The 25,211-nt window shown below is 53.6% G+C and overlaps 1 protein-coding gene across 1 annotated transcript in view; it reads left to right on the forward strand.

Moving 5' to 3' along the window:
• The window catches only part of adam15 (ADAM metallopeptidase domain 15), a gene marked incomplete at both ends in the record, with an annotated part of 60,140 nt that overhangs the window by 15,603 nt on the left and 19,326 nt on the right, over nucleotides 1-25,211 (forward strand). Inside the window, 9 exons of the mRNA XM_060822975.1 lie at nucleotides 8,604-8,680; nucleotides 13,151-13,331; nucleotides 14,607-14,672; nucleotides 16,362-16,433; nucleotides 18,067-18,236; nucleotides 19,280-19,364; nucleotides 20,961-21,109; nucleotides 22,422-22,599; nucleotides 24,132-24,224. Of these exons, the coding sequence (XP_060678958.1) occupies nucleotides 8,604-8,680; nucleotides 13,151-13,331; nucleotides 14,607-14,672; nucleotides 16,362-16,433; nucleotides 18,067-18,236; nucleotides 19,280-19,364; nucleotides 20,961-21,109; nucleotides 22,422-22,599; nucleotides 24,132-24,224 (1,071 nt within the window). The remainder of the gene's footprint in view (nucleotides 1-8,603; nucleotides 8,681-13,150; nucleotides 13,332-14,606; nucleotides 14,673-16,361; nucleotides 16,434-18,066; nucleotides 18,237-19,279; nucleotides 19,365-20,960; nucleotides 21,110-22,421; nucleotides 22,600-24,131; nucleotides 24,225-25,211) is intronic.

A 25,211-nucleotide genomic window follows, 5' to 3' on the forward strand; every position in this document is an offset into this window, starting at 1 on the left:
TTTTAGAGAATAGCAGTCCCTGTGTATACTATAGAGAACAGCAGTCCCTGTGTGTATTGTAGAGAATAGCAGTCCCTGTGTGTATTGTAGAGAACTGCAGTCCCTGTGTGTATTGCAGAGAATAGCAGACCCTGTGTATATTATAGAGAATAGCAGACCCTGTGTGTATTATAGAGAATAGCAGTCCCTGTGTGCATTGTAGAGAATAGCAGTCCCTGTGTTTATTGTAATGAATAGCAGTCCCTGTGGGTATTAAAGAGAATTGCAGTCCCTGTGTGTATTATAGAGAATAGCAGTCCCTGTGTGTGTTATAGTGAATAGCAGTCCCTGTGTGTATTATAGAGAATAGCAGTCCCTGTGTGTATTATAGAGAGTAGCAGTCCCTGTGTGTATTGAAGAGAATAGCTGTCCCTGTGTGTATTCCAGACAATCGCAGTCCCTGTGTGTATTGTAGAGAACAGCAGTCCCTGTGTGTATTATAGAGAATAGCAGTCCCTGTGTGTATTGTAGAGAACAGCAGTCCCTGTGTGTATTATAGAGAATAGCAGTCCCTGTGTGTATTGTAGAGAATAGTAGTCCCTGTGTGTATTATAGAGAATAGCAGCCCCTGTGTGTAATATAGAGAATAGCAGTCCCTGTGTGTGTTATAGTGAATAGCAGTCCCTGTGTGTATTATAGAGAATAGCAGCCCCTGTGTGTGTTATAGTGAATAGCAGTCCCTGTGTGTATTATAGATAATAGCAGTCCCTGTGTGTATTATAGAGAATACCAGTCCCTGTGTGTGTTATAGTGAATAGCAGTCCCTGTGTGTATTATAGAGAATAGCAGCCCCTGTGTGTATTATAGAGAATACCAGTCCCTGTGTGTGTTATAGTGAATAGCAGTCCCTGGGTGTATTGTAGAGAATAGCAGTCCCTGTGTGTATTGAAGAGAATAGCTGTCCCTGTGTGTATTATAGAGAATAGCAGTCCCTGTGTATATTGCAGAGAATAGCAGTCCCTGTGTGTATTGTAGAGAACAGCAGTCCCTGTGTGTATTGTAGAGAATAGCAGTCCCTGTGTGTATTGTGGAGAATAGCAGTCCCTGTGTGTATTATAGAGAATAGCAGTCCCTGTGTGTGTTATAGTGAATAGCAGTCCCTGTGCGTATTATAGAGAATAGCAGCCCCTGTGTGTGTTATAGTGAATAGCAGTCCCTGTGTGTATTATGGAGAATAGCAGTCCCTGTGTGTGTTATAGAGAATAGCTGTCCCTGTGTGTATTGTAGAGAATAGCAGCCCCTGTGTGTAATATAGAGAATAGCAGTCCCTGTGTGTGTTATAGTGAATAGCAGTCCCTGTGTGTATTATAGAGAATAGCAGCCCCTGTGTGTGTTATAGTGAATAGCAGTCCCTGTGTGTATTATAGATAATAGCAGTCCCTGTGTGTATTATAGAGAATACCAGTCCCTGTGTGTGTTATAGTGAATAGCAGTCCCTGTGTGTATTATAGATAATAGCAGTCCCTGTGTGTATTATAGAGAATACCAGTCCCTGTGTGTGTTATAGTGAATAGCAGTCCCTGGGTGTATTATAGAGAATAGCAGTCCCTGTGTGTATTGTAGTGAATAGCAGTCCCTGTGTGTATTGTAGAGAAGAGCAGTCCCTGTGTGTATTGTCGAGAATAGCCGTCCCAGTGTATGTTATAGAGAATAGCTGTCCCTGTGTGTATTACAGAGAATAGCAGTCCCTGTGTATATTAAAGGGAATAGCGGTCCCTATGGGTATTATAGAGAATAGCAGTCCCCGTGTGTATTGCAGAGAATACCAGTCCCTGTGTATATTATAGAGAATAGTAGTCCCTGTGTGTGTTATAGTGAATAGCAGTAGCTGTGTGCATTGTAGCGAGTAGCAGTCCCTGTGTGTATTGCAGAGAATACCAGTCCCTGTGTGTATTATTGAGAATAGCAGTCCCTGTGTGTATTGTAGAGAATAGCAATTCCTGTGTGTATTATAGAGAACAGCAGTCCCTGTGTGTATTATAGAGAATAGCAGTCCCTGTGTGTGTTATAGAGAATAGCAGTCCCTGTGTATATTATAGAGAATAGCAGTCCCTGTGTGTGTTATAGAGAATAGCAATTCCTGTGTGTATTATAGAGAGTAGCAGTCCCTGTGTGTATTGTAGAGAATAGCAGTCCCTGTGTGTATTGTGGAGAATAGCTGTATCAGTGTGTATTATACAGAATAGCAGTCCCTGTGTGTATTATAGAGAGTAGCAGTCCCTGTGTGTATTGTAGAGAATAGCAGTCCCTGTGTGTATTGTAGAGAACAGCAGTCCTTGTGTGTAGTATAGAGAATAGCAGTTCTTGTGTGTATTGCAGAGAATAGCAGTCCCTGGGTGTATTGTAGGGAATAGCAGACCCTGTGTGTATTGTAGAGAATTGCAGTCCCTGTATGTATTATAGAGAATAGCAGTCCCTGTGTGTATTATAGAGAACAGCAGTCCCTGTGTGTATTGAAGAGAATAGCAGTCCCTGTGTGTATTGTAGAGAATAACAGTCCCTGTGTGTATTGTAGAGAATAGCAGTCCCTGTGTGTGTTATAGTGAATAGCAGTCCCTGTGTGTATTTTAGAGAATAGCAGTCCCTGTGTATACTATAGAGAACAGCAGTCCCTGTGTGTATTGTAGAGAACTGCAGTCCCTGTGTGTATTGCAGAGAATAGCAGACCCTGTGTATATTATAGAGAATAGCAGACCCTGTGTGTATTATAGAGAATAGCAGTCCCTGTGTGCATTGTAGAGAATAGCAGTCCCTGTGTTTATTGTAATGAATAGCAGTCCCTGTGGGTATTAAAGAGAATTGCAGTCCCTGTGTGTATTATAGAGAATAGCAGTCCCTGTGTGTATTATAGAGAATAGCAGTCCCTGTGTGTATTATAGAGAGTAGCAGTCCCTGTGTGTATTGAAGAGAATAGCAGTCCCTGTGTGTATTACAGACAATCGCAGTCCCTGTGTGTATTGTAGAGAACAGCAGTCCCTGTGTGTATTATAGAGAATAGCAGTCCCTGTGTGTATTGTAGAGAACAGCAGTCCCTGTGTGTATTATAGAGAATAGCAGTCCCTGTGTGTATTGTAGAGAATAGTAGTCCCTGTGTGTATTATAGAGAATAGCAGTCCCTGTGTGTATTGTAGAGAATAGCAGTCCCTGTGTGTATTGAAGAGAATAGCTGTCCCTGTGTGTATTATAGAGAATAGCAGTCCCTGTGTATATTGCAGAGAATAGCAGTCCCTGTGTGTATTGTAGAGAACAGCAGTCCCTGTGTGTATTGTAGAGAATAGCAGTCCCTGTGTGTATTGTAGAGAATAGTAGTCCCTGTGTGTATTATAGAGAATAGCAGTCCCTGTGTGTATTGTAGAGAATAGCAGTCCCTGTGTGTATTGAAGAGAATAGCTGTCCCTGTGTGTATTGTGGAGAATAGCAGTCCCTGTGTGTATTACAGACAATCGCAGTCCCTGTGTGTATTATAGAGAATAGCAGTCCCTGTGTATATTGCAGAGAATAGCAGTCCCTGTGTGTATTGTAGAGAACAGCAGTCCCTGTGTGTATTATAGAGAATAGCAGTCCCTGTGTCTATTGTAGAGAATAGCAGTCCCTGTGTGTATTGTAGAGAATCGCAGTCCCTGTGTGTATTATAGAGAACAGCAGTCCCTGTGTTTATTATAGAGAATAACAGTCCCTGTGTGTGTTATAGTGAATAGCAGTAGCTGTGAGTATTGTAGAGAGTAGCAGTCCCTGTGTGTATTATAGAGAATAGCAGTCCCTGTGTGTATTGCAGAGAATAGCAGTCCCTGTGTGTGTTATAGAGAATAGCAGTCCCTGTGTGTATTATAGAGAATAGCAGTCCCTGTGTGTGTTATAGAGAATAGCAGTCCCTGTGTGTATTATAGAGAATAGCAGTCCCTGTGTGTATTATAGAGAATAGCAGTCCCTGTGTGTATTGCAGAGAATAGCAGTCCCTGTGTATATTGCAGAGAATAGCAGTCCCTGTGTGTATTATAGAGAATAGCAGTCCCTGTGTGTATTGTAGAGAATAGCAGTCCCTGTGTGTATTATAGAGAATAGCAGTCCCTGTGTGTATTATAGAGAATAGCAGTCCCTGTGTGTATTATAGAGAACAGCAGTCCCTTTGTGTATTATAGAGAATAGCAGCCCCTGTGTGTATTGTGGAGAATAGCAGTCCCTGTGTGTATTGTAGAGAATAGCAGTCCCTGTGTGTATTGTAGAGAATAACAGTCCCTGTGTATATTGCAGAGAATAGCAGTCCCTGTGTGTATTATAGAGAATAGCAGTCCCTGTGTGTATTATAGAGAATACCAGTCCCTGTGTGTATTATAGAGAACAGCAGTCCCTTTGTGTATTATAGAGAATAGCAGTCCCTGTGAGTTTTGTAGAGAATAGTAGTCCCTGTGTGTGTTATAGAGAATACCAGTCTGTGTGTATGTTATAGAGAATAGCAGTCCCTGTGTGTATTGTAGAGAATAGCAGTCCCTGTGTGTACTGTAGAGAATAGCAGTCCCTGTGTGTATTATAGAGAACAGCAGTCCCTGTGTGTATTATAGAGAATAGCAGTCCCTGTGTGTATTGTAGAGAATAGCAGTCCCTGTCTGTATTATAGAGAATAGCAGACTCTTTGTGTATTACAGACAGTAGCAGTCCGTGTGTATATTATGGAGAACAGCAGTCCCTGTGTGTATTTTAGAGAATAGCAGTCCCTGTGTGTATTGTAGAGAATAACAGTCCCTGTGTGTATTGTAGAGAATAGCAGTCCCTGTGTGTGTTATAGTGAATAGCAGTCCCTGTGTGTATTTTAGAGAATAGCAGTCCCTGTGTATACTATAGAGAACAGCAGTCCCTGTGTGTATTGTAGAGAATAGCAGTCCCTGTGTGTATTGTAGAGAACAGCAGTCCCTGTGTGTATTGCAGACAATAGCAGACCCTGTGTGTATTATAGAGAATAGCAGACCCTGTGTGTATTATAGAGAATAGCAGTCCCTGTGTGCATTGTAGAGAATAGCAGTCCCTGTGTTTATTGTAATGAATTGCAGTCCCTGTGTGTATTATAGAGAATAGCAGTCCCTGTGTGTGTTATAGTGAATAGCAGTCCCTGTGTGTATTATAGAGAATAGCAGTCCCTGTGTGTATTGTGGAGAATAGCAGTCCCTGTGTGTATTACAGACAATCGCAGTCCCTGTGTGTATTGTAGAGAACAGCAGTCCCTGTGTGTATTATAGAGAATAGCAGTCCCTGTGTGTATTGTAGAGAATAGCAGTCCCTGTGTGTATTGTAGAGAATAGCAGTCCCTGTGTGTATTATAGAGAATAGCAGTCCCTGTGTGTATTGAAGAGAATAGCAGTCCCTGTGTGTATTACAGACAATCGCAGTCCCTGTGTGTATTGTAGAGAACAGCAGTCCCTGTGTGTATTATAGAGAATAGCAGTCCCTGTGTGTATTGTAGAGAAAAGCAGTCCCTGTGTGTATTGTAGAGAATAGCAGTCCCTGTGTGTATTATAGAGACTAGCAGTCCCTGTGTATATTGCAGAGAATAGCAGTCCCTGTGTGTATTATAGAGAATAGCACTCCCTGTGTGTATTATAGAGAATAGCAGTCCCTGTGTTTATTGTAATGAATTGCAGTCCCTGTGGGTATTAAAGAGAATTGCAGTCCCTGTGTGTATTATAGAGAATAGCAGTCCCTGTGTGTGTTATAGTGAATAGCAGTCCCTGTGTGTATTATAGAGAATAGCAGTCCCTGTGTGTATTGTGGAGAATAGCAGTCCCTGTGTGTATTACAGACAATCGCAGTCCCTGTGTGTATTGTAGAGAACAGCAGTCCCTGTGTGTATTATAGAGAATAGCAGTCCCTGTGTGTATTGTAGAGAATAGCAGTCCCTGTGTGTATTATAGAGAATAGCAGTCCCTGTGTGTATTGAAGAGAATAGCAGTCCCTGTGTGTATTACAGACAATCGCAGTCCCTGTGTGTATTGTAGAGAACAGCAGTCCCTGTGTGTATTATAGAGAACAGCAGTCCCTGTGTGTATTATAGAGAATAGCAGTCCCTGTGTGTATTGTAGAGAATAGCAGTCCCTGTGTGTATTATAGAGAATAGCAGTCCCTGTGTATATTGTAGAGAATAGCAGTCCCTGTGTGTATTATAGAGAATAGCAGTCCCTGTGTGCATTGTAGAGAATAGCAGTCCCTGTGTTTATTGTAATGAATTGCAGTCCCTGTGGGTATTAAAGAGAATTGCAGTCCCTGTGTGTATTATAGAGAATAGCAGTCCCTGTGTGTGTTATAGTGAATAGCAGTCCCTGTGTGTATTATAGAGAATAGCAGTCCCTGTGTGTATTGTGGAGAATAGCAGTCCCTGTGTGTATTACAGACAATCGCAGTCCCTGTGTGTATTGTAGAGAACAGCAGTCCCTGTGTGTATTGTAGAGAATAGCAGTCCCTGTGTGTATTGTAGAGAATAGCATTCCCTGTGTGTATTATAGAGAATAGCAGTCCCTGTGTGTATTGAAGAGAATAGCAGTCCCTGTGTGTATTACAGACAATCGCAGTCCCTGTGTGTATTGTAGAGAACAGCAGTCCCTGTGTGTATTATAGAGAATAGCAGTCCCTGTGTGTATTATAGAGAATAGCAGTCCCTGTGTGTATTGTAGAGAAAAGCAGTCCCTGTGTGTATTGTAGAGAATAGCAGTCCCTGTGTGTATTAAAGAGAATAGCAGTCCCTGTGTATATTGCAGAGAATAGCAGTCCCTGTGTGTATTATAGAGAATAGCACTCCCTGTGTGTATTATAGAGAGTAGCAGTCTCTGTTTGTATTATAGAGAATAGCAGTCCCTGGGTGTATTGTAGAGAATAGCAGTCCCTGTGTGTATTATAGAGAATAGCAGTCCCTGGGTGTATTATAGAGAATAGCAGTCCCTGGGTGTATTATAGAGAATAGCAGTCCCTGTGTATATTGCAGAGAATAGCAGTCCCTGTGTGTATTAAAGAGAATAGCAGTCCCTGTGTATATTGCAGAGAATAGCAGTCCCTGTGTGTATTATAGAGAATAGCACTCCCTGTGTGTATTATAGAGAGTAGCAGTCTCTGTTTGTATTATAGAGAATAGCAGTCCCTGGGTGTATTGTAGAGAGTAGCAGTCCCTGTGTGTATTATAGAGAATAGCAGTCCCTGGGTGTATTATAGAGAATAGCAGTCCCTGGGTGTATTATAGAGAATAGCAGTCCCTGTGTATATTGCAGAGAATAGCAGTCCCTGTGTGTATTATAGAGAATAGCAGTCCCTGTGTATATTGCAGAGAATAGCAGTCCCTGTGTATATTGTAGAGAATAGCAGTCCCTGGGTGTATTGTAGAGAATAGCAGTCCCTGTGTGTATTATAGAGAATAGCAGTCCCTGTGTGTATTATAGAGAACAGCAGTCCCTGTGTGTATTGAAGAGAATAGCAGTCCCTGTGTGTATTACAGACAATCGCAGTCCCTGTGTGTATTGTAGAGAACAGCAGTCCCTGTGTGTATTATCGAGAATAGCAGTCCCCGTGTGTATTATAGAAAAAAGCAGTCCCTGTGTGTATTATAGAGAATAGCAGTCCCTGTGTATATTGCAGAGAATAGCAGTCCCTGGGTGTATTATAGAGAGTAGCAGTCTCTGTGTGTATTATAGAGAATAGCAGTCCCTGGGTGTATTGTAGAGAGTAGCAGTCCCTGTGTGTATTGTAGAGAATAGCAGTCCCTGTGTGTATTGTAGAGAATAGCAGTCCCTGTGTGTATTATAGAGAATAGCAGTCCCTGTGTGTATTGTAGAGAATAGCAGTCCCTGGGTGTATTATATAGAATAGCAGTCCCTGTGTGTATTATAGAGAATAGCAGTCCCTGTGTATATTGCAGAGAATAGCAGTCCCTGTGTGTATTATAGAGAATAGCACTCCCTGTGTGTATTATAGAGAATAGCAGTCCCTGTGTGTATTGTAGAGAACAGTAGTCCCTGTGTGTATTATAGAGAATAGCAGTCCCTGGGTGTATTGTAGAGAATAGCAGTCCCTGTGTATATTGTAGAGAATCGCAGTCCCTGTGTATATTATAGAGAATAGCAGTCCCTGGGTGTATTGTAGAGAATAGCAGTCCCTGTGTGTATTATAGAGAATAGCTGTCCCTGGGTGTATTGTAGAGAATAGCAGTCCCTGTGTGTATTATAGCGAATAGCAGTCCCTGTGTGTATTGTAGAGAACAGTAGTCCCTGTGTGTATTGTAGAGAATAGCAGTCCCTGTGTGTATTATAGAGAATAGCAGTCCCTGGGTGTATTATAGAGAATAGCAGTCCCTGGGTGTATTGTAGAGAATAGCAGTCCCTGTGTGTATTATAGAGAATAGCAGTCCTTGTGTGTATTGTACAGAATATCAGTCCCTGTGTGTATTATAGAGAATAGCAGACCCTGGGTGTATTGTAGAGAATAGCAGTCCCTGTGTGTATAGTCAGGAATTACAGTCCAGATGCGTTCTGTGGGGAATAACCTCCCATGTTTGTCGGGTTGGTGATGATGTATTTTTTGTTTGATTTCAGCCAAACTGCTATTACCACGGCTCTGTGCGCGGTGTCGCCGGGTCCCGGGTCAGTGTGAGTCTGTGTTCTGGTCTGAGGTACGTACACATAACCATCTGTTTGTGTTCACAACACTCTCCCCCAGCGAGTTGACAAATACAGTGGGGCTGTGGGGAAGGGAAGGGGTGACAGAGATAGGGAGGGGGTGACAGAGATAGGGAGGGGGTGACAGAGATAGGGAGGGGGTGTGATAGACATTGTCACGAACTTTGAGATCCCTTTTGTCTGGAAAGGTAAGGATTTGAACCTTGTTCTCGGAGGTCTGGCCACTACCACCTCGCGGGGAATTAGAACAAGGGGATGGGAACCAAACACAGCTGGAGGTGCTGGCAGTCACACTCACAAACACACACACCCACACACCCACACACACACACACTCACACACACCCACACCCACACACACTCACACACACACACACACCCACACACACACACTCACACACACACACTCACACTCAAACACACACACACACTCACACACACACACACTCAAACACACTCACACACACACACTCACACTCAAACACACACACACTCACACACACACACACACACTCAAACACACATACACACACTCACACACACACACACACTCACACTCAAACACACACACAGTCACACACACACACCCACACTCACACACACACCCACACTCACACACACGCACACACACACCCACACACTCTCACACAGACACACACACGCACACATACACACGCACACTCAAACACACACACACACACTCAAACACACACACACTCACACTCAAACACACACACAGTCACACTCACACACACACATTCACACACACATGCACACACACACTCACACACACTCAAACACACTCACATGCACACACACACACTCAAACTCACTCACACTCAAACACACACACACGCACACACACACACACCCACACACACACCCACACACACACACACTCTCACACACACACACACATGCACACACACACTCTCACACACACACACACACCCACACACACACACACATGCACACACACATGCACACACACACTCTCACACAGACGCACACACGCACACACACACACGCACACTCAAACACACACACACACTCAAACACACACACGCACACACTCAAACACATACAGAGTCACACTCACACACACACATTCACACACACACACATGCACACACACACACACACACACACTCAAACACACTCACACTCAAACACACACACTCACACTCAAACACACACACACTCACACACACACATACACACACTCAAACAGACTCACACGCACACGCGTGCACACACACCCACACATGCACACGCATGCACGCACGCACACACACGCACATACAAGCACACACACGCACACTCACACACACAAACACGCGCGCACACACGCGGGCACACACATGTACACACACGCACACACACAAACATGCGCACACACACACATGCGCGCACACACACACATGCGCACACACACACAGACACACACGCACACACAAACAGGTGCACACACACAAACACACGCGCACGCACACACACGCACTCACGTACTCAGACACGCACACACACACCCGCACGCACACTCACACACACAAACATGTGCACACACGCACACAGACACCCACACACGCACACACACACAAACACGTGTACACACACACAGACGCGCACACTCACACACATGCACACACAAGCACGCACACACACACACGGACACACATACACTCTCACACACAGACACACGCTTGCACACACACTCACACACACACGGACACACACTCACACACGTTCACACACAGACACACACGCGCACGCACACACTCACACACGCGCGCACACACACACACACATGCAGACACACACACTCAAACACACACTCACACACACTCTAACACACTCACACACCCACACACGCACGCACACACAAACACATACACACACAGACCCGCACACTCACACACACACGCACACACAAGCACGCACACACACGCGCGCACACACAGAGTCACACACACAGACACACATACACTCTCACACAGACACACGCTTGCACACACACTCACACATGTTCACACACAGACACATACACACATTCACACACAAACGCACTTATGCACTCACATGCACACACTGACACACACTCACACACAGACACATACTCTCAAACAGACACACACACGCACACACATGCACGCACATTCACACAAACACGCGCACGCATATACACAGACACACGCACACTCACACACACAAACACGCGCACACACAAACACACGCGCGCACACGCACACACAAATATGCGCAGACACGTACACACGCATACACACAAACAGGCACACACACATGCAGACACACACACTCAAACACACACACACTCACACACAGACACACACACTCACACACAAACACGTACACACACACAGACACACACAGACGCGCACACTCACACACACGCACGCGTGCGCGCACACACACACAGACAGATATACACTCTCACACACAGACACACGCTTGCACACACACTCACAGACACACACATACACAGACTCACACACAGACACGTACACACACACTCACACACACAGACGCACACACACACGGGTAGACACACACGCATTCACACACACGCACACACACACATGTGCGCGCATACACAAACACACACTCACATACACACTCGCACACGTGCGCACACAAACACACAAACGCGCACACACTCACACACAGACCCTCACACACACAGACACACACACATATGCGCCCACACAAACACACACACTCACATACACACACGTGCATGCGCACATACAAACACACACACATTCACACACAGACACACAAACGCATGTTCACGTGCCCACACAAAAACACACACGCACGCCACACGCACAAAAATACACACATGCAAACACACACACCTTCACACACGCGCATACACAAACACGAGCACACATGCGCGTGCCCGCACTCAAACACACCCTCACACACACTCACACACTCTCACACACACAGACTCACACACACAATCTCTCTCCCACACACTCTCACACACAGTCAAATACACACTCACACACACACGCTCACACTCACACACACACACAAATGCAAACTAACACACGCGCACACACAGTCACGCATGCACGCACACGCACACAAACACTCGTGCACGTGCACACTCACCCACACGTGCGCACACTCACCCACACTCACGCACATGCTCTCACACACACGCAGACACACACACGTGTACACACACACACACGTGCGCGCACACACACGCTCTCACACACATACAAACACACATGAATGCACACATGAAAACACACGTGCACGCCCACACAAAAACACACACACATGCATACATGAACATACACTCATAAACAGACACACACATGTGCACACTCACACACGTGCACACACTCACATGTGCACACACAAACACACACTCTCACACTCACTCACACACACAATCTCTCACACACACACACACACACACACACACACACACACACACACACACACACACACACAATCTCATACACCCATGCAAGCACACACAAACACACCCTCCTCCCAGATTGTTACCAGGGTTGGAGGATTTGAGCTACAGGGAGAGGCTGAACAGGCTGGGGCTGTTTTCCCTGGAGCGTCGGAGGCTGAGGGGTGACCTTATAGAGGTTTATAAAACCATGAGGGGCATGGATAGGGTAAATAGACAAGGTCTTTTCCCTGGGGTGGGGGGAGTCCAGAACTAGAGGGGCATAGGTTTAGGGGGAGAGGGGAAAGGGAACTGAGGGACAACTGTTTCACACAGAGGGTGGTGCGTGTGTGGAATGAGCTGCCAGAGGAAGTGGTGGGGGCTGGTACAATGACAGCATTTAAAAGGTGGATGGGGACATGGATAGGAAGAAACCCTTCCTATCCATGGAGGGAGATGGGCCAAGTGCTGGCAGATGGGACAACATTGGGTTGGGATATCTGGGTCGGCACGGACGGGTTGGGCCGAAGGGTCTGTTTCTGTCCCGTCCAGCTCTATGACTAACGCCCGTCCGACAAACACACAGAGGATTGCATTTATATGGCGCCCGCCCTCCGAGGGTACTGGCTGATTGCTTGCTCACGGCTGGAGATTGGAGGGAGGGGGCGGTGTATTTCCGCAGAATGGGACGGGTCGGGGGGGGGAGGGGTAGGGAAAGGCTTCGGGAGAAAGATCCACCCCCAAGCACTCCCCCCGCCCCACCCCCCACCCAGGGTTGCCCGTTCCTTGGGATCTTTCTGTGCGCTCCGTTCCGAGGGAGGACGGAGATAAGATGGAGGTCGGCCGTTGGGCGCCGGGTTGGCGCGAGGGTGGGTTGACTGGGCGGGTGGCCAGCACAAACAGAGTGGGGCCGAAGGGCCACCAACTGAGTCCCAACCCCTCCGCTGAACACCAATGGCTGGCCACTTCCTCTTTACCCACATGTCTCCTTGCTTCACCTGTTGCCAAACCCCTCCCCCACCCTTTAGGGGTTTGATCACGTTGGCTAGGAACCAAAGTTACAGCATCGAGCCCCGCCCGGGAAATGCGAATGGCGTGCACCTCATCCACAGGATGGAGGCCGTTCACCTCAACAGGAAGCGCTGCGCTGTCAGTCACCAGGCTCCGGAACATTCCGCCCATCAACAAGACCAGCCAGCTCTTCACAGGGTAGGTCCTGGGATTGCAACGGGTGGGGGGGATAGGGTTAGGGTCTCGAGGAGGGGTCTTCGATGGGAGGGTTAGGGGTTCAGAGGGAGGGTCTTCGATGGAGGGTTAGGGTCTAGAGGGAGGGGTCTTTGAGGGAGGGTTAGGGTCTAGAGGGAGCTACTTTGAGGGAGGGGTAGGGTCTAGAGGAGGGTCTTTGAGGGAGGGGTAGGGTCTAGAGGAGGGGTCTTTGAGGGAGGGTTAGGGTCTAGGGGGAGGGTCTGTGAGGGAGGGGTAGGGTCTAGAGGAGGGTCTTTGAGGGAGGGTTAGGGTCTAGAGGAGGGTCTGTGAGGGAGGGGTAGGGTCTAGAGGAGGGGTCTTTGAGGGAGGGTTAGGGTCTAGGGGAGGGTCTTTGAGGGAGGGGTAGGGTCTAGAGGAGGGTCTTTGAGGGAGGGTAGGGTCTAGGGGGAGGGTCTGTGAGGGAGGGGTAGGGTCTAGAGGAGGGTCTTTGAGGGAGGGTTAGGGTCTAGGGGGAGGGTCTTTGAGGGAGGGTTAGGGTCTAGGGGGAGGGTCTGTGAGGGAGGGTTAGGGTCTAGAGGAGGGTCTTTGAGGGAGGGGTAGGGTCTAGAGAAGGGGTCTTTGAGGGAGGGGTAGGGTCTAGGGGGAGGGTCTTTGAGGGAGGGTTAGGGTCTAGGGGGAGGGTCTTTGAGGGAGGGTTAGGGTCTAAGGAGGGTCTTTGAGGGAGGGTAAGGGTCTAGAGGAGGGTCTTTGAGGGAGGGGTAGGGTCTAGAGGAGGGGTCTTTGAGGGAGGGTTAGGGTCTGGGGGAGGGTCTTTGAGGGAGGGTTAGGGTCTAAGGAGGGTCTTTGAGGGAGGGTTAGGGTCTAGAGGAGGGTCTTTGAGGGAGGGGTAGGGTCTAGAGGAGGGGTCTTTGAGGGAGGGTTAGGGTCTGGGGGAGGGTCTTTGAGGGAGGGTAAGGGTCTAGAGGAGGGGTCTTTGAGGGAGGGTTAGGGTCTAGGGGGAGGGTCTTTGAGGGAGGGTTAGGGTCTAGGGGGAGGGTCTTTGAGGGAGGGTTAGGGTCTGGGGGAGGGTCTTTGAGGGAGGGTTAGGGTGGGGGGAGGGTCTTTGAGGGAGGTTTATGGTGTAGAGGGAGGGTCTTTGAGGGAGGTTTATGGTATAGAGGGAGGGTCTTTGAGGGAGGGTTGAGGGTGAGGGATCTAGAGAGAGGGTCTTCGATGGGAGGGTTAGGGGTCTCGAGGGACACGATCACACCCTCAGGCTGGTATCTCCTCTCTCCTCAGACGAAGAGGGACATACTGACGGAGCAGAAATACATCGAGCTCGTGCTAGTCGCAGACAATAAGGAGGTGAGCTGGTCACCTGACCTCCGCCCCCCCTCAGCACGGGCGGCGGCGGCCATCTTGGGATCGCTCGCCAACTCGGCTGGGCTGTTGGCGGGTGTGGCCGGGGTGGGGTGGGGTGGGGGGAGGGGGAGCCGATGGGGAGGAGGAGGGGGTGGTGTAGCTGAAAGGTGGGGGGGGGGAGGGGGGTCAAATCCAAGGGTACGGAGCCCCCCTGCCCACTCAGGCCCCTCGCTCCCGCTCTGATACATTGGTAAGGCGCCATTTTGATGCCGTTCTGTGCCCACCCTCCGTGAGAGGTGGGGAGGGGGCGCGGGGGCATTCCCGAGTGACTCAGGCTCCATTTCTGACTCCCAACCCCTCCCTCAACCACTCCACACTCCCCCCAACCCCCAAACCAACCCCCCCCCCCCCGTCCAATGACTTGTCAATTGGAGGGAACAGCGAGGGCCCAGTCATGGGATCCTACTGAGCGCACAGGCCGCCCCCCCCCCCCACATGAGGTGGCGGTGACTGGATCTCGCGTAGTGGGAGGCGCTAGAGGAATGCAGGTTCGTGGGGGTGGGGGTAGAGGGGCTGAAGGCCGGTCGGGTGAGAGACGGGATCCGCGGGACTTGGGTTCGAGCTGAGGTAACCGTCTTCGATATTTCGCTCCCCCCCTCCCCCCCATCTCTCTCTTCCCACCACACCTCCTCCCTTCCCCCACGCCCTCCCTCTCCCACCCTCCCGCCTCACTCCCCCATCCCCTACTCTCTCTCCCCCTCCTTCCCTCCATCATCCCTTCTCCCCTCCCCTCCCTCTCTCTCATCCCTCTCTCTCCCCTTCCCTCCATTATCCCTACACCCCTTCCTCTCTCTCTCTCCCCATCACCCCCCTCTGTCCCCCTTCTCCCTCCCCTTCCCCTACCCTCCCTTATCACTCCCCCGCGCTCTCTCTCCCCTCCCCCTTCTCCCTCCCCATCCCCCTCACTCTCTCTCTCCCCCGCTCTCCTCCCTCTCCGTCCCTCACTCTCTCTCTCCCCCCCCTCCCCCTTCTCCCTCGCCATCCCCCACTCTCTCTCTCCCTCCCCCTCTCCCCTCCCTCTCTCTCCCCCATCCCTCCATCATCCCTTCCCCCTCCCCCTTCTCCCTCGCCATCCCCCACTCTCTCTCTCGCTCCCCCTCTCCCATCCCTCTCTCTCCCCAATCCCTCCATCATCCCTTCCCCCCTCCCCCTCCTCCCTCCCCCTCCCCCCCATCCATCCCTCTCTCTCCCCCCCCTTCCATCCATCGTCCCTTCCCCCCTCCCTCTCTCTCTCCCATCACCCCTCTCTCTCCCCCTTCTCCCTCCCCTCTCCCATCCCTCTCTCTCCCCCCCTTCCCTCCATCGTCCCTTCCGCTCTCCCTCCCTCTCTCTCCCCATCACCCCCCTCCCCCTTCTCCCCACCCCATCCCTCTCTCTCCCCTTCCCTCCATCGTCCCATCCCCCCTCCCTCTCTCTCTCCCCCCCATCACCCCCCTCCCCCTTCTCCCTCCCCATCCCCTCTCCTGCTCCCTCTCCCCATCTCCCCTCCCCTATCCCTCTGCACCTCCTCCCCTTCCCCCTCCTTCCCTCTACTCCCCCTCTCCCCCCTCCCCCCTCCCTCTCCCCCCTCCCCCCCTTCCTCCTTGCCCTTTCCCCCTCCCTCCCTCTCACCCCCCTCCCCCCACCCTGTAGTTCCGGGACTCTGGGTATAATCTGATGACCCTACAGATGCGCCTGCTGGAGATCGCCAACCAGGTCGACGCGGTGAGTATCTAACCGCTCCTGACCCCTGACCCCTGACCCCAGCCCCCAGCTCCAACCCCGACCCCTGGTGCCCAGCTCCCGACTCTGGGTTACTGAGCTCTGACCCCTGACCCCCGGCTGAAGCCCCTCAAACCCGGTTCTTGACCCCTGACCCCCAGCTGCAGTCACTCACCTCGGTTCTTGACCCCTGACCCCTGACTAGTGACCCTCCCGTCTCTCTCTCTCTCTCTCTCTCTCCCTCCCTGTCTCTCTCTCTCTCTCTACCCGGCTCTCTCTCTCTCTCTCTCTTTCTCTCTCCGTCTCTCTCTCTCTCTCTCTCCCCTGTCTCTCTCTCTCTCTCTCTCTCTCCCTCTACCCGGCTCTCTCTCTCTCTCTCTCTTTCTCTCTCCGTCTCTCTCTCTCTCTCTCTCTCTCTCTCTCTCCCTGTCTCTCTCTCTCTCTCTCCCTGTCTCTCTCTCTCTCTCTACCCGGCTCTCTCTCTCTCTCTCTCTCTCTCTCTTTCTCTCTCCGTCTCTCTCTCTCTCTCTCTCTCTCTATCTCTCTCTCTCCCTGTCTCTCTCTCTCTCTCTCTCTCTACCCCGGTGTGTCCCTCTCTCTCTCTCTCTCTCTTTCTCTCTCCGTCTCTCTCTCTCTCTCTCTCTGTCTCTCTCTCTCTCCCTGTCTCTCTCTCTCTCTCTCTACCCGGCTCTCTCTCTCTCTCTCTCTCTTTCTGCCCACCCCGCCCACCCATCTCTCTTTCTCTCCCTCTCTCTCTCTCTATCTCTCTCTCTCCCTGTCTCTCTCTCTCTCTCTCTCTCTCTCTCACCCCGGCTCTCTCTCTCTCTCTCTCTCTCTCTCTCTCTCTCCGTCTCTCTCTCTCTCTCTCCCTGTCTCTCTCTCTCTCTCCCTGTCTCTCTCTCTCTCTCTACCCGGCTCTCTCTCTCTCTCTCTCTTTCTGCCCACCCCGCCCACCCATCTCTCTTTCTCTCCCTCTCTCTCTCTCTCTCTCTCTCCCCAACTGTCTCACTCTCTCCCCCGTCTCTCACTCTCTCCCCGCTTTCTCTCTCTCCCCCACCCGTCTCTCTCTCTCTCTCTCTGTCTTTCTCTCTCCGTCTCTCTCTCTCTCTCTCTCTATCTCTCTCTCTCCCTGTCTCTCTCTCTATCCCTGTCTCTCTCTCTCTCACTCTCCCCGTCTCTCTCACTCTCTCCCTCGTCTCGCTCTCTCTCTCTCCCCCCATCTGACTCTCTCTCTCCCCCGTCTCTCTCTCTCTCCCTGTCTCTCTCTCTCTCTCTCTCTCTCCCCAGTCTCTCTCTCTCTCTCTCTCTCCCCAGTCTCTCTCTCTCTCTCCCCGTCTCGCTCACTCTCTCTCTCTCGCTCTCCCTCTCCCTCTCTCTCCCCGCCTATCTCTCCCCACGTCTCTCTCCCCCTTCTCCTTTGAGACAGTACTACAGGGTGACCTCTGTCTGATCTCCCCCCTCCCCATGGTACCCGCTGCCCCCTGTGTGGGTGGTGGGCTCTGTTTTGTCACCAATGGGAGGGGGGGCGTGGGCCAGGGGCTGGTGTTGCTGGAGCCCCCTCGGGGAAGGGGTGAGACTCTGGGGTCACTGAGCTTTCAGAGGGGGGGGAGAGTAAGCGTCTGTTCTCTGTGCCCAGTTTTACAGACCCCTCAATATCCGGGTGGCGCTGGTGGGCGTGGAGGTGTGGACTGACAGGGACCCCTTCGAAATCGTCAAGACCCCCGGGGAGACCCTCAACAGGTTTCTGAAATGGCGGGAGACGGACCTTCTACCCAGAATCCAACACGACAACGCACAGCTGCTCATGTAGGTCAGCGCTGAGGGAGGGTCAGCGCTGAGGGAGTGGACATTGACAGAGGGTCAGTGCTGAGGACGCGGGCACTGTGGGAGGGTCAGCGCTGAGGGAGTGGGCGCTGAGGGAGCGAGCGCTGTGGGAGGGTCAGCGCTGAGGGAGTGGGCGCTGTCGGAGGGTCAGCGCTGAGGGAGTGGGCGCTGTCGGAGGGTCAGCGCTGAGGGAGGGTCAGCGCTGTGGGAGGGTCAGCGCTGAGGGAGTGGGCGCTGAGGGAGCGGGCGCTGTGGGAGGGTCAGCGCTGAGGGAGTGGGCGCTGTCGGAGGGTCAGCGCTGTCGGAGGGTCAGCGCTGAGGGAGTGGGCGCTGTCGGAGGGTCAGTGCTGTGGGAGTGGGTGCTGTCGGAGGGTCAGTGCTGTGGGAGCGGGCGCTGTGGGAGGGTCAGCGCTGAGGAAGTGGGCGCTGTGGGAGGGTCAGTGCTGAGGGAGTGGACTTTGACAGAGGGTCAGTGCTGAGGGAGTGGGCACTTCGGAGGGTCAGTGCTGAGGGAGTGGGCGCTGTGGGAGGGTCAGTGCTGAGGGAGCGGGCACCGTCGGTGGGTCAGTGCTGAGGGAGTGGGCACTTCGGAGGGGCAGTGCTGAGGGAGTGGGCGCTGTGGGTGGGTCAGTGCTGAGGGAGCGGGTGCTGTAGGAGGGCCAGTGCTGAGGGAGCGGGCACCGTCGGAGGGTCAGTGCTGAGGGAGTGGGCGCTGTCGGAGGGTCAGTACTGAGGGAGCGGGCACCGTTGGAGGGTCAGTGCTGAGGGAGTGGGCGCTGTGGGTGGGTCAGTGCTGAGGGAGCGGGCACCGTTGGAGGGTCAGTGCTGAGGGAGTGGGCGCTGTGGGTGGGTCAGTGCTGAGGGAGCGGGCACCGTCGGAGGGTCAGTGCTTGGGGACCCCCCCCGTTCTAACTCCACAAGATGAGTCGTAGTCCTGAGCCATTGAGTTGGCACGTGTTGCCCTGTCTGTACGGATCGAGGGAGGGGTCTGAGGGACAATAAATTATCCTCATTTTCCCTGACAGAGGTGGGTCGTTCACTGGTGGCACAGTTGGCATGGCTTCCCAGAGTTCCATGTGCTCCAAGGATCGGTCAGGAGGGGTCAACGTGGTGAGTGAATCAAAATGGCCGCCAGCTGAGCCGCCCATGCAGCCTGAGGCCTACGCCGCCAAGGGAGACAGAAGCTGCTCCACACGGGAGGCTGAAGCCTCAGTAAATGGAGTGGGGTCTCCTGTCCGTGCGGGTTATAGAGAGAGAGAGAGAGAGAGAGGCGGGGAACGGGAGATGGAAGGGGAATTGAGCGGGAGGTTGTGAATCGAGGAGTTGACGTATCGCGAGGGAAGTGGGGGGGGGGGGGGCGGGAAATGAAGGAGACCCAGATCTCCGAGCAGCAGGAGGGTGGGTCACCACGGGGGTGGTACACAGGGCAAGGCAGTTTGGAAATCAAACCAGGCGTGTGCGGGGCAGGTGGGGGAGAATGGGTTTGTTGAGGTGGGGGGGAATGTGATAGGGATTGGAAATTGAACTTCCAAAATGGAGGGGGAAGAGGGGAATGGTGGGGTGGGTTTGGGGGGGGTGGGGTTGAGGTAGGTTGGGGGCAGCTAGGGGCGCAAGGTCATAGGGAAGGGGTAGCGGGAGCAGGCGGGATAGCACTTTGAGGCCTAGCCAGGATGGGCTGAATGGTCAGGAAGGTGAGGTTGGGGTTGGAGGTGGAGGGTGGGGGTGTGGCAGAGTGGAGGATTCTGAAGGGGTCGCCATTGGCGGAGGGAGGGGGAGAGAGGGACGGGTCAGAGGACGCCCAGGCCCGGCACGATGGGCGAAGGGGCTCCTGCTATCCCACCAGGTTCTGGCGACGGACAGGATCGAAGGGGGTTTTGAGGGGTGTGGTGGGGAGGTGTAGAATGGGAGAAATGGGGGCTGTTGGGGGGGGGTGGGGAGTGTGCAGGAATGATTTGCAGAGGTCCTGAGGCAAAAGAGGATGGGTTAGAATGGGAGGGGAGCCCCAAAGAGGGGCCGAATGGCCCCTACCTGGGTCTCTTCCCACCTCCACCTGTGACTGGGAGATGGACTGAGCTCAGTTGGTGAGGCGTGGGGTGGAGGAGGGCTCCCTGCAATCGCGAAGCCCCCTCCCAATCCATTCCGGAATATTCCACTCCGCCACTAAAGCCATGATGTACCCACAATGCAGTGCAAGGCCAGGCTAAGGGGTGATGAGGGAAGGGGGTTGGTCGGTCAGTCATAGGGTCGGGGGGGGTCACTCCAAAGTTACTCCCCACCTTTAAGCCTCAGGACCGGGAGGGTCGGACAACAACAACTTGAATTGATATATCCTCTCGGTTCAGTTTGGTGAAATATTGAGTAGGTGGCTGGAGGGGGTGCAGGTGATAGGGAGGGGGTGACAGAGATAGGGAGGGGGTGTAGGGGGCTGGAGGGGGTGACAGAGATAGGGAGGGGTGTAGGGGGCTGGAGGGGGTGCAGGTGATAGGGAGGGGGTGTAGGGGCTGGAGGGGGTGACAGAGATAGGGAGGGGGTGTAGGGGCTGGAGGGAGCGACAGAGATAGGGAGGGAGTGTAGGGGGCTGGAGGGTGTGACAGGTAGGGAGGGGCTGGAGGGGGTGACACTGACGGTGAGGGGGATAAATCCTCGTATTTCTTTCCTATATTACTCTGCTCTGCTTCCCCCCCCCCCCAAATCCTTTCACCTCAGGACCACTCGGTCAGCGTCCTGGCAGTGGCCTCGACTATTGCTCACGAACTGGGGCACAACCTGGGCATCAGCCACGACACTGACGATCGGAAATGCCACTGTCTCAATCCCAAACGCCAAGGGGGCTGTATCATGGAGGCGTCAACTGGGTAAGGGAGAGCGTTCCCCTGTATCTAACCCCGTGCTGTCCCTGTCCCTGGGATGGGGGGGACAGTGTAGAGGGAGCTTTACTCTGTCTCTAACCCCGTGCTGTCCCTAGGATGGGGGGACAGTGTAGAGGGAGCTTTCCTCTGTATCTAACCCCGTGCTGTCCCTGTCCCTGGGATGGGGGGACAGCGTAGAGGGAGCTTTACTCTGTCTCTAACCCCGTGCTGTCCCTGTCCCTGTCCCTGGGATGGGGGGACAGCGTAGAGGGAGCTTTACTCTGTATCTAACCCCGTGCTGTCTCTGTCCCTGGGATGGGGGGGGACAGTGTAGAGGGAGCTTTACTCTGTATCTAACCCCGTGCTGTCCCTGTCCCTGGGATGGAGGGGGGCAGTGTAGACGGAGCTTTACTCTGTATCTAACCCCGTGCTGTCCCTGTCCCTGGGATGGGGGGACAGTGTAGAGGGAGCTTTACTCTGTATCTAACCCCGTGCTGTCCCTGTCCCTGGGATGGGGGGGACAGTGTAGAGGGAGCTTTACTCTGTCTCTAACCCCGTGCTGTCCCTGGGATGGTGGGGGACAGTGTAGAGGGAGCTTTCCTGACCCCCATCACTGATTGGGGTAAATACCCAATGTTGGGGGTCACTGGTTTGGGGAGCTGGGGGAATTAGGGGAGAGATTGAGTCTGCCCCCTCACCCCGGTCTGGGAGTACAGATGAATCCAGCCTCCTTCCCCCTCCTCCCTGCCCCGGACACTCACCAGTGGGGTCTGTGTACCTGCCCCTCCCTCTGGGCGGCTCCCCTCAAGTCAGACCCTCTGGTCTGGGGGTAACTGGGGACAAGGGACCATAATTCTTTTGAGTTTGACTCTTTGTCTCTCTCTCTCTCCCCCCCCCCCCCCCACCCCCACCATCCCCCCATCTCTCCTCCTCTCTCCCCCCCCTCTCTCTCTCTCTCCCATCTCCCCCTTCCCACCCCCTGCCCCCTCTCCCCTCGCACTCTCCCCCCCCACCCCCCTCTCTCCCCTTGTGCTCTCCCCCTCCCCTCTCCCTCCTCTTCTCTCCCCTTCTCACTCTCACCCCACTCTCCCCCCTCCCCCACCCCCTCTCTCCCCCGTCTCTCTCTCTCCCCCTTCTCCCCCCTCACCTCCCCTTCCCACCCCACCCCTCCTCTCTCTCCCCTTCTCACTCTCACCTCCCTCTCCCCTGCCCCCTCTCTCCCCCGTCTCTCTACCCTTTTTCCCCCCTTCTCTCTCTCTCTCTCTCTCTCTCCACCTCCCCTCCCCCCCACCTCTCCCCGGGGTGGGGGTGGGTACAGATTCCTGCCAGGCCAGGCATTCAGTAGCTGTAGTCAGGACGATCTGGAGCGGAGCCTGACACAGGGAGGGGGCATGTGCCTCTACAACTTCCCCAACGCAAGCCGCCTCTTCGGGGGGCAACGCTGCGGCAACCTCTACGTGGAGGGGGACGAGGAGTGTGACTGCGGCCTACTCGAGGTGAGGGCCACATGAAGCCTGACCCGCTTCGGGCAGGAGAGGGGCATGCTGGGAATGGAGAGGAGGGCGACACCGTGGGGGAGGGGGTCATGGTGGGGAAGGGGCTCACAGTGGTGAAGGGGGACGAGGAGTGTGACTGCGGCCTACCCAAGATGAGGGCAACGTGCAGCCTGACCCGCTTCGGGCAGGAGAGGGGCATGCTGGGAATGGAGAGGAGGGCGACACCGTGAGGGAGGGAGTCACGGTGGGGAAGGGGGCAGCGTAGGGGAGGGAGTCACGATGGGGGAGTGGGACACTGTGGTGAAGGGGGACGAGGAGTGTGACTGCGGCCTACCCGAGGTGAGGGCAATGTGCAGCCTGACCCGCTTCGGGCAGGAGAGGGGGACACTGTGGGATGACGGAGGGAGTCACTGTGGGGTGAGGGTGGGGGTCACTGTGGGGGAGAGGATCATTGTGGGGGGAGGGAGGGTGCACTGTTGGGGGGGGTGGGGGTCACTGTGGGGGTAGGGATCAACTCCCTAAGATCTCCCCCCAAAATACCCTGCTCTTCACCGCCATATTGGCATCTTGGGGATACAATGCTCACACATGGGATGGTGGGGGTGGGGGTTGTCGGGGTGGGGTGGGGGATGGGGGGTGTTGGTCGGGGGGCGGGGGGGAGTTGAGGGGGGTGTTCTCTCTCACTGCCGGTTAGTGGCTGCCCCGTGATTTTGATAGATTGCTGTTGGGGTAACGTGCTGATCATGGCCGCTCAGGCTTCCCTGTCGCTATGGTGACCATGTAGGCCTCAAACCGAGTCCAATGATGTTTCTCTTCCCTCTCCCTCTCTCTGCCTCCTTCACTCACCATCCCTCCCTTACCCTGTTGCTCCCCCCCCTTCCCCCCTCCTCCCTCCACCCTTTCCTCCTCCCTGCTCCCCTCCTCTTTTCTCACTCCACCCCCTTCTTCCCCTCCCCCCATTCTCCCTCGCCTCCATTCTCCCTGCCTCTCCCACCACTCCCCCTCCCCTCCTCCATCCACCTCCCTCGTCCCTCCTCCCCCGCTTCCTGCCCCCCTCACTCGCTGCCCCTCTCCCTCCCCTTCCTCCCCCTCTCCTCCCCCTTACTCCTCTGCCTCTCCTCTTCCCCTTCCTCCATGTCTCTCCCCCTTACTCTTTGCCCTGTCCTTCCCCTTCCCCAACTCTCCCTCCCCTCCATTTCTCTCCCTCCCCTTCCCCCTCCCCTCTTCACCCCTCCCTCCTCCCTCACTCTTTCCCTTCCTTCTTACTCCCTCTCTCCCCCTCACTTCCTCCCCTCCCCCAACTCTCCCTCGTCCCCATTCTCTCCCTCCCCTCACCTCTCCCATCCACCCTCCTTCCCTCCCCCTGCCCACTTCACCCCTCCCATCTTGCCCCCTCCCTCCCTCCCCTTCCCCGTCTCACCTCACCTCCCCCTCTGTCCCTTCCCCCTTCTCCCCCCCAACCCCCCCACCTCACTCTCTGACCTGTCCCTCCCCTCTATTCCCTCCCTCACCTTCGCCCCCCTCTCCCTCAGGAGTGTGATGACCCCTGCTGTAATGCCACCTCCTGTAAACTGGTGCCCGGGGCCCAGTGTTCCTCAGACGGTGCCTGCTGCTCCAATTGCAAGGTGCGTATCCGCCATCGTGACTTCCCACCCCCTTCCCCTCCCCCTGCCAACTGCCTGTCAGCCAGGAGGGTGGGGGCGTGTCTGTGGTGATGCGGGGTGGGGGGGAATTCATGTGTGTGCAGTTTCCCCTCGGGGAGGGGGTTGGGTTGCCTGAATGAGACCGCTCGGCCCTTCGGTCGACTCGTGGCTGAGCCTGAGCTTGGCGATGTAGGCCGAGGCTCCGTGACCTTTGAACCTAGAGCCGGCTAGGTGAACCAATTTGTTCCCTTGAACCACTCGATGAGAGCCCCTCCCTCTGGAACCTTGAGCCCCTCCACCGTCGACCCTTGACCCCCTCGATGAGACTCTCCCCACCCTCACAGACCCTTGAACCCCTCAATTACACGCTCCCTACTCTCCCTCCAGACCGTCAAACTCCAAAGCTAGACCCTTCCCCCGACCCTCGTGAACCTCTTGACCCTCACCCTCCGGACTCTCGAAGCCCTCATTTAGACCCTCTACTTCTTGACCCTCAAACCCCTCGATTAGATACCCCTCCTATCATTCCCCACTCGAGGGAGTTCACTCTGAGTATGAGCAACACCACCCTTGGAGAGACTGCTCAAGATGGCTGCCTACTGGTCATGTGACTTGGGTCATGAGGGTTGCAATCCAGAGACTAATCCCCGGGAGGGGAAACAGCTTTGAATCCCACCACGGCCTGTTCCCTCAGCACTGACCCTCCCACAGCACCCGCTCCCTCAGCACTGACCCTCCCACAGCACCCGCTCCCTCAGCACTGACCCTCCCACAGCACCCGCTCCCTCAGCACTGACCCTCCCACAGCACCCACTCCCTCAGCACTGACCCTCCCACAGCACCCGCTCCCTCAGCACTGACCCTCCCACAGCACCCACTCCCTCAGCACTGACCCTCCCACAGCGCCCGCTCCCTCAGCACTGACCCTCCCACAGCACCCATTCACTCAGCACTGACCCTCCCACAGCA

Source organism: Hemiscyllium ocellatum, unplaced genomic scaffold, assembly GCF_020745735.1.
Source record: "Hemiscyllium ocellatum isolate sHemOce1 unplaced genomic scaffold, sHemOce1.pat.X.cur. scaffold_2842_pat_ctg1, whole genome shotgun sequence".
Taxonomy (NCBI): Eukaryota; Metazoa; Chordata; class Chondrichthyes; order Orectolobiformes; family Hemiscylliidae; genus Hemiscyllium; species Hemiscyllium ocellatum.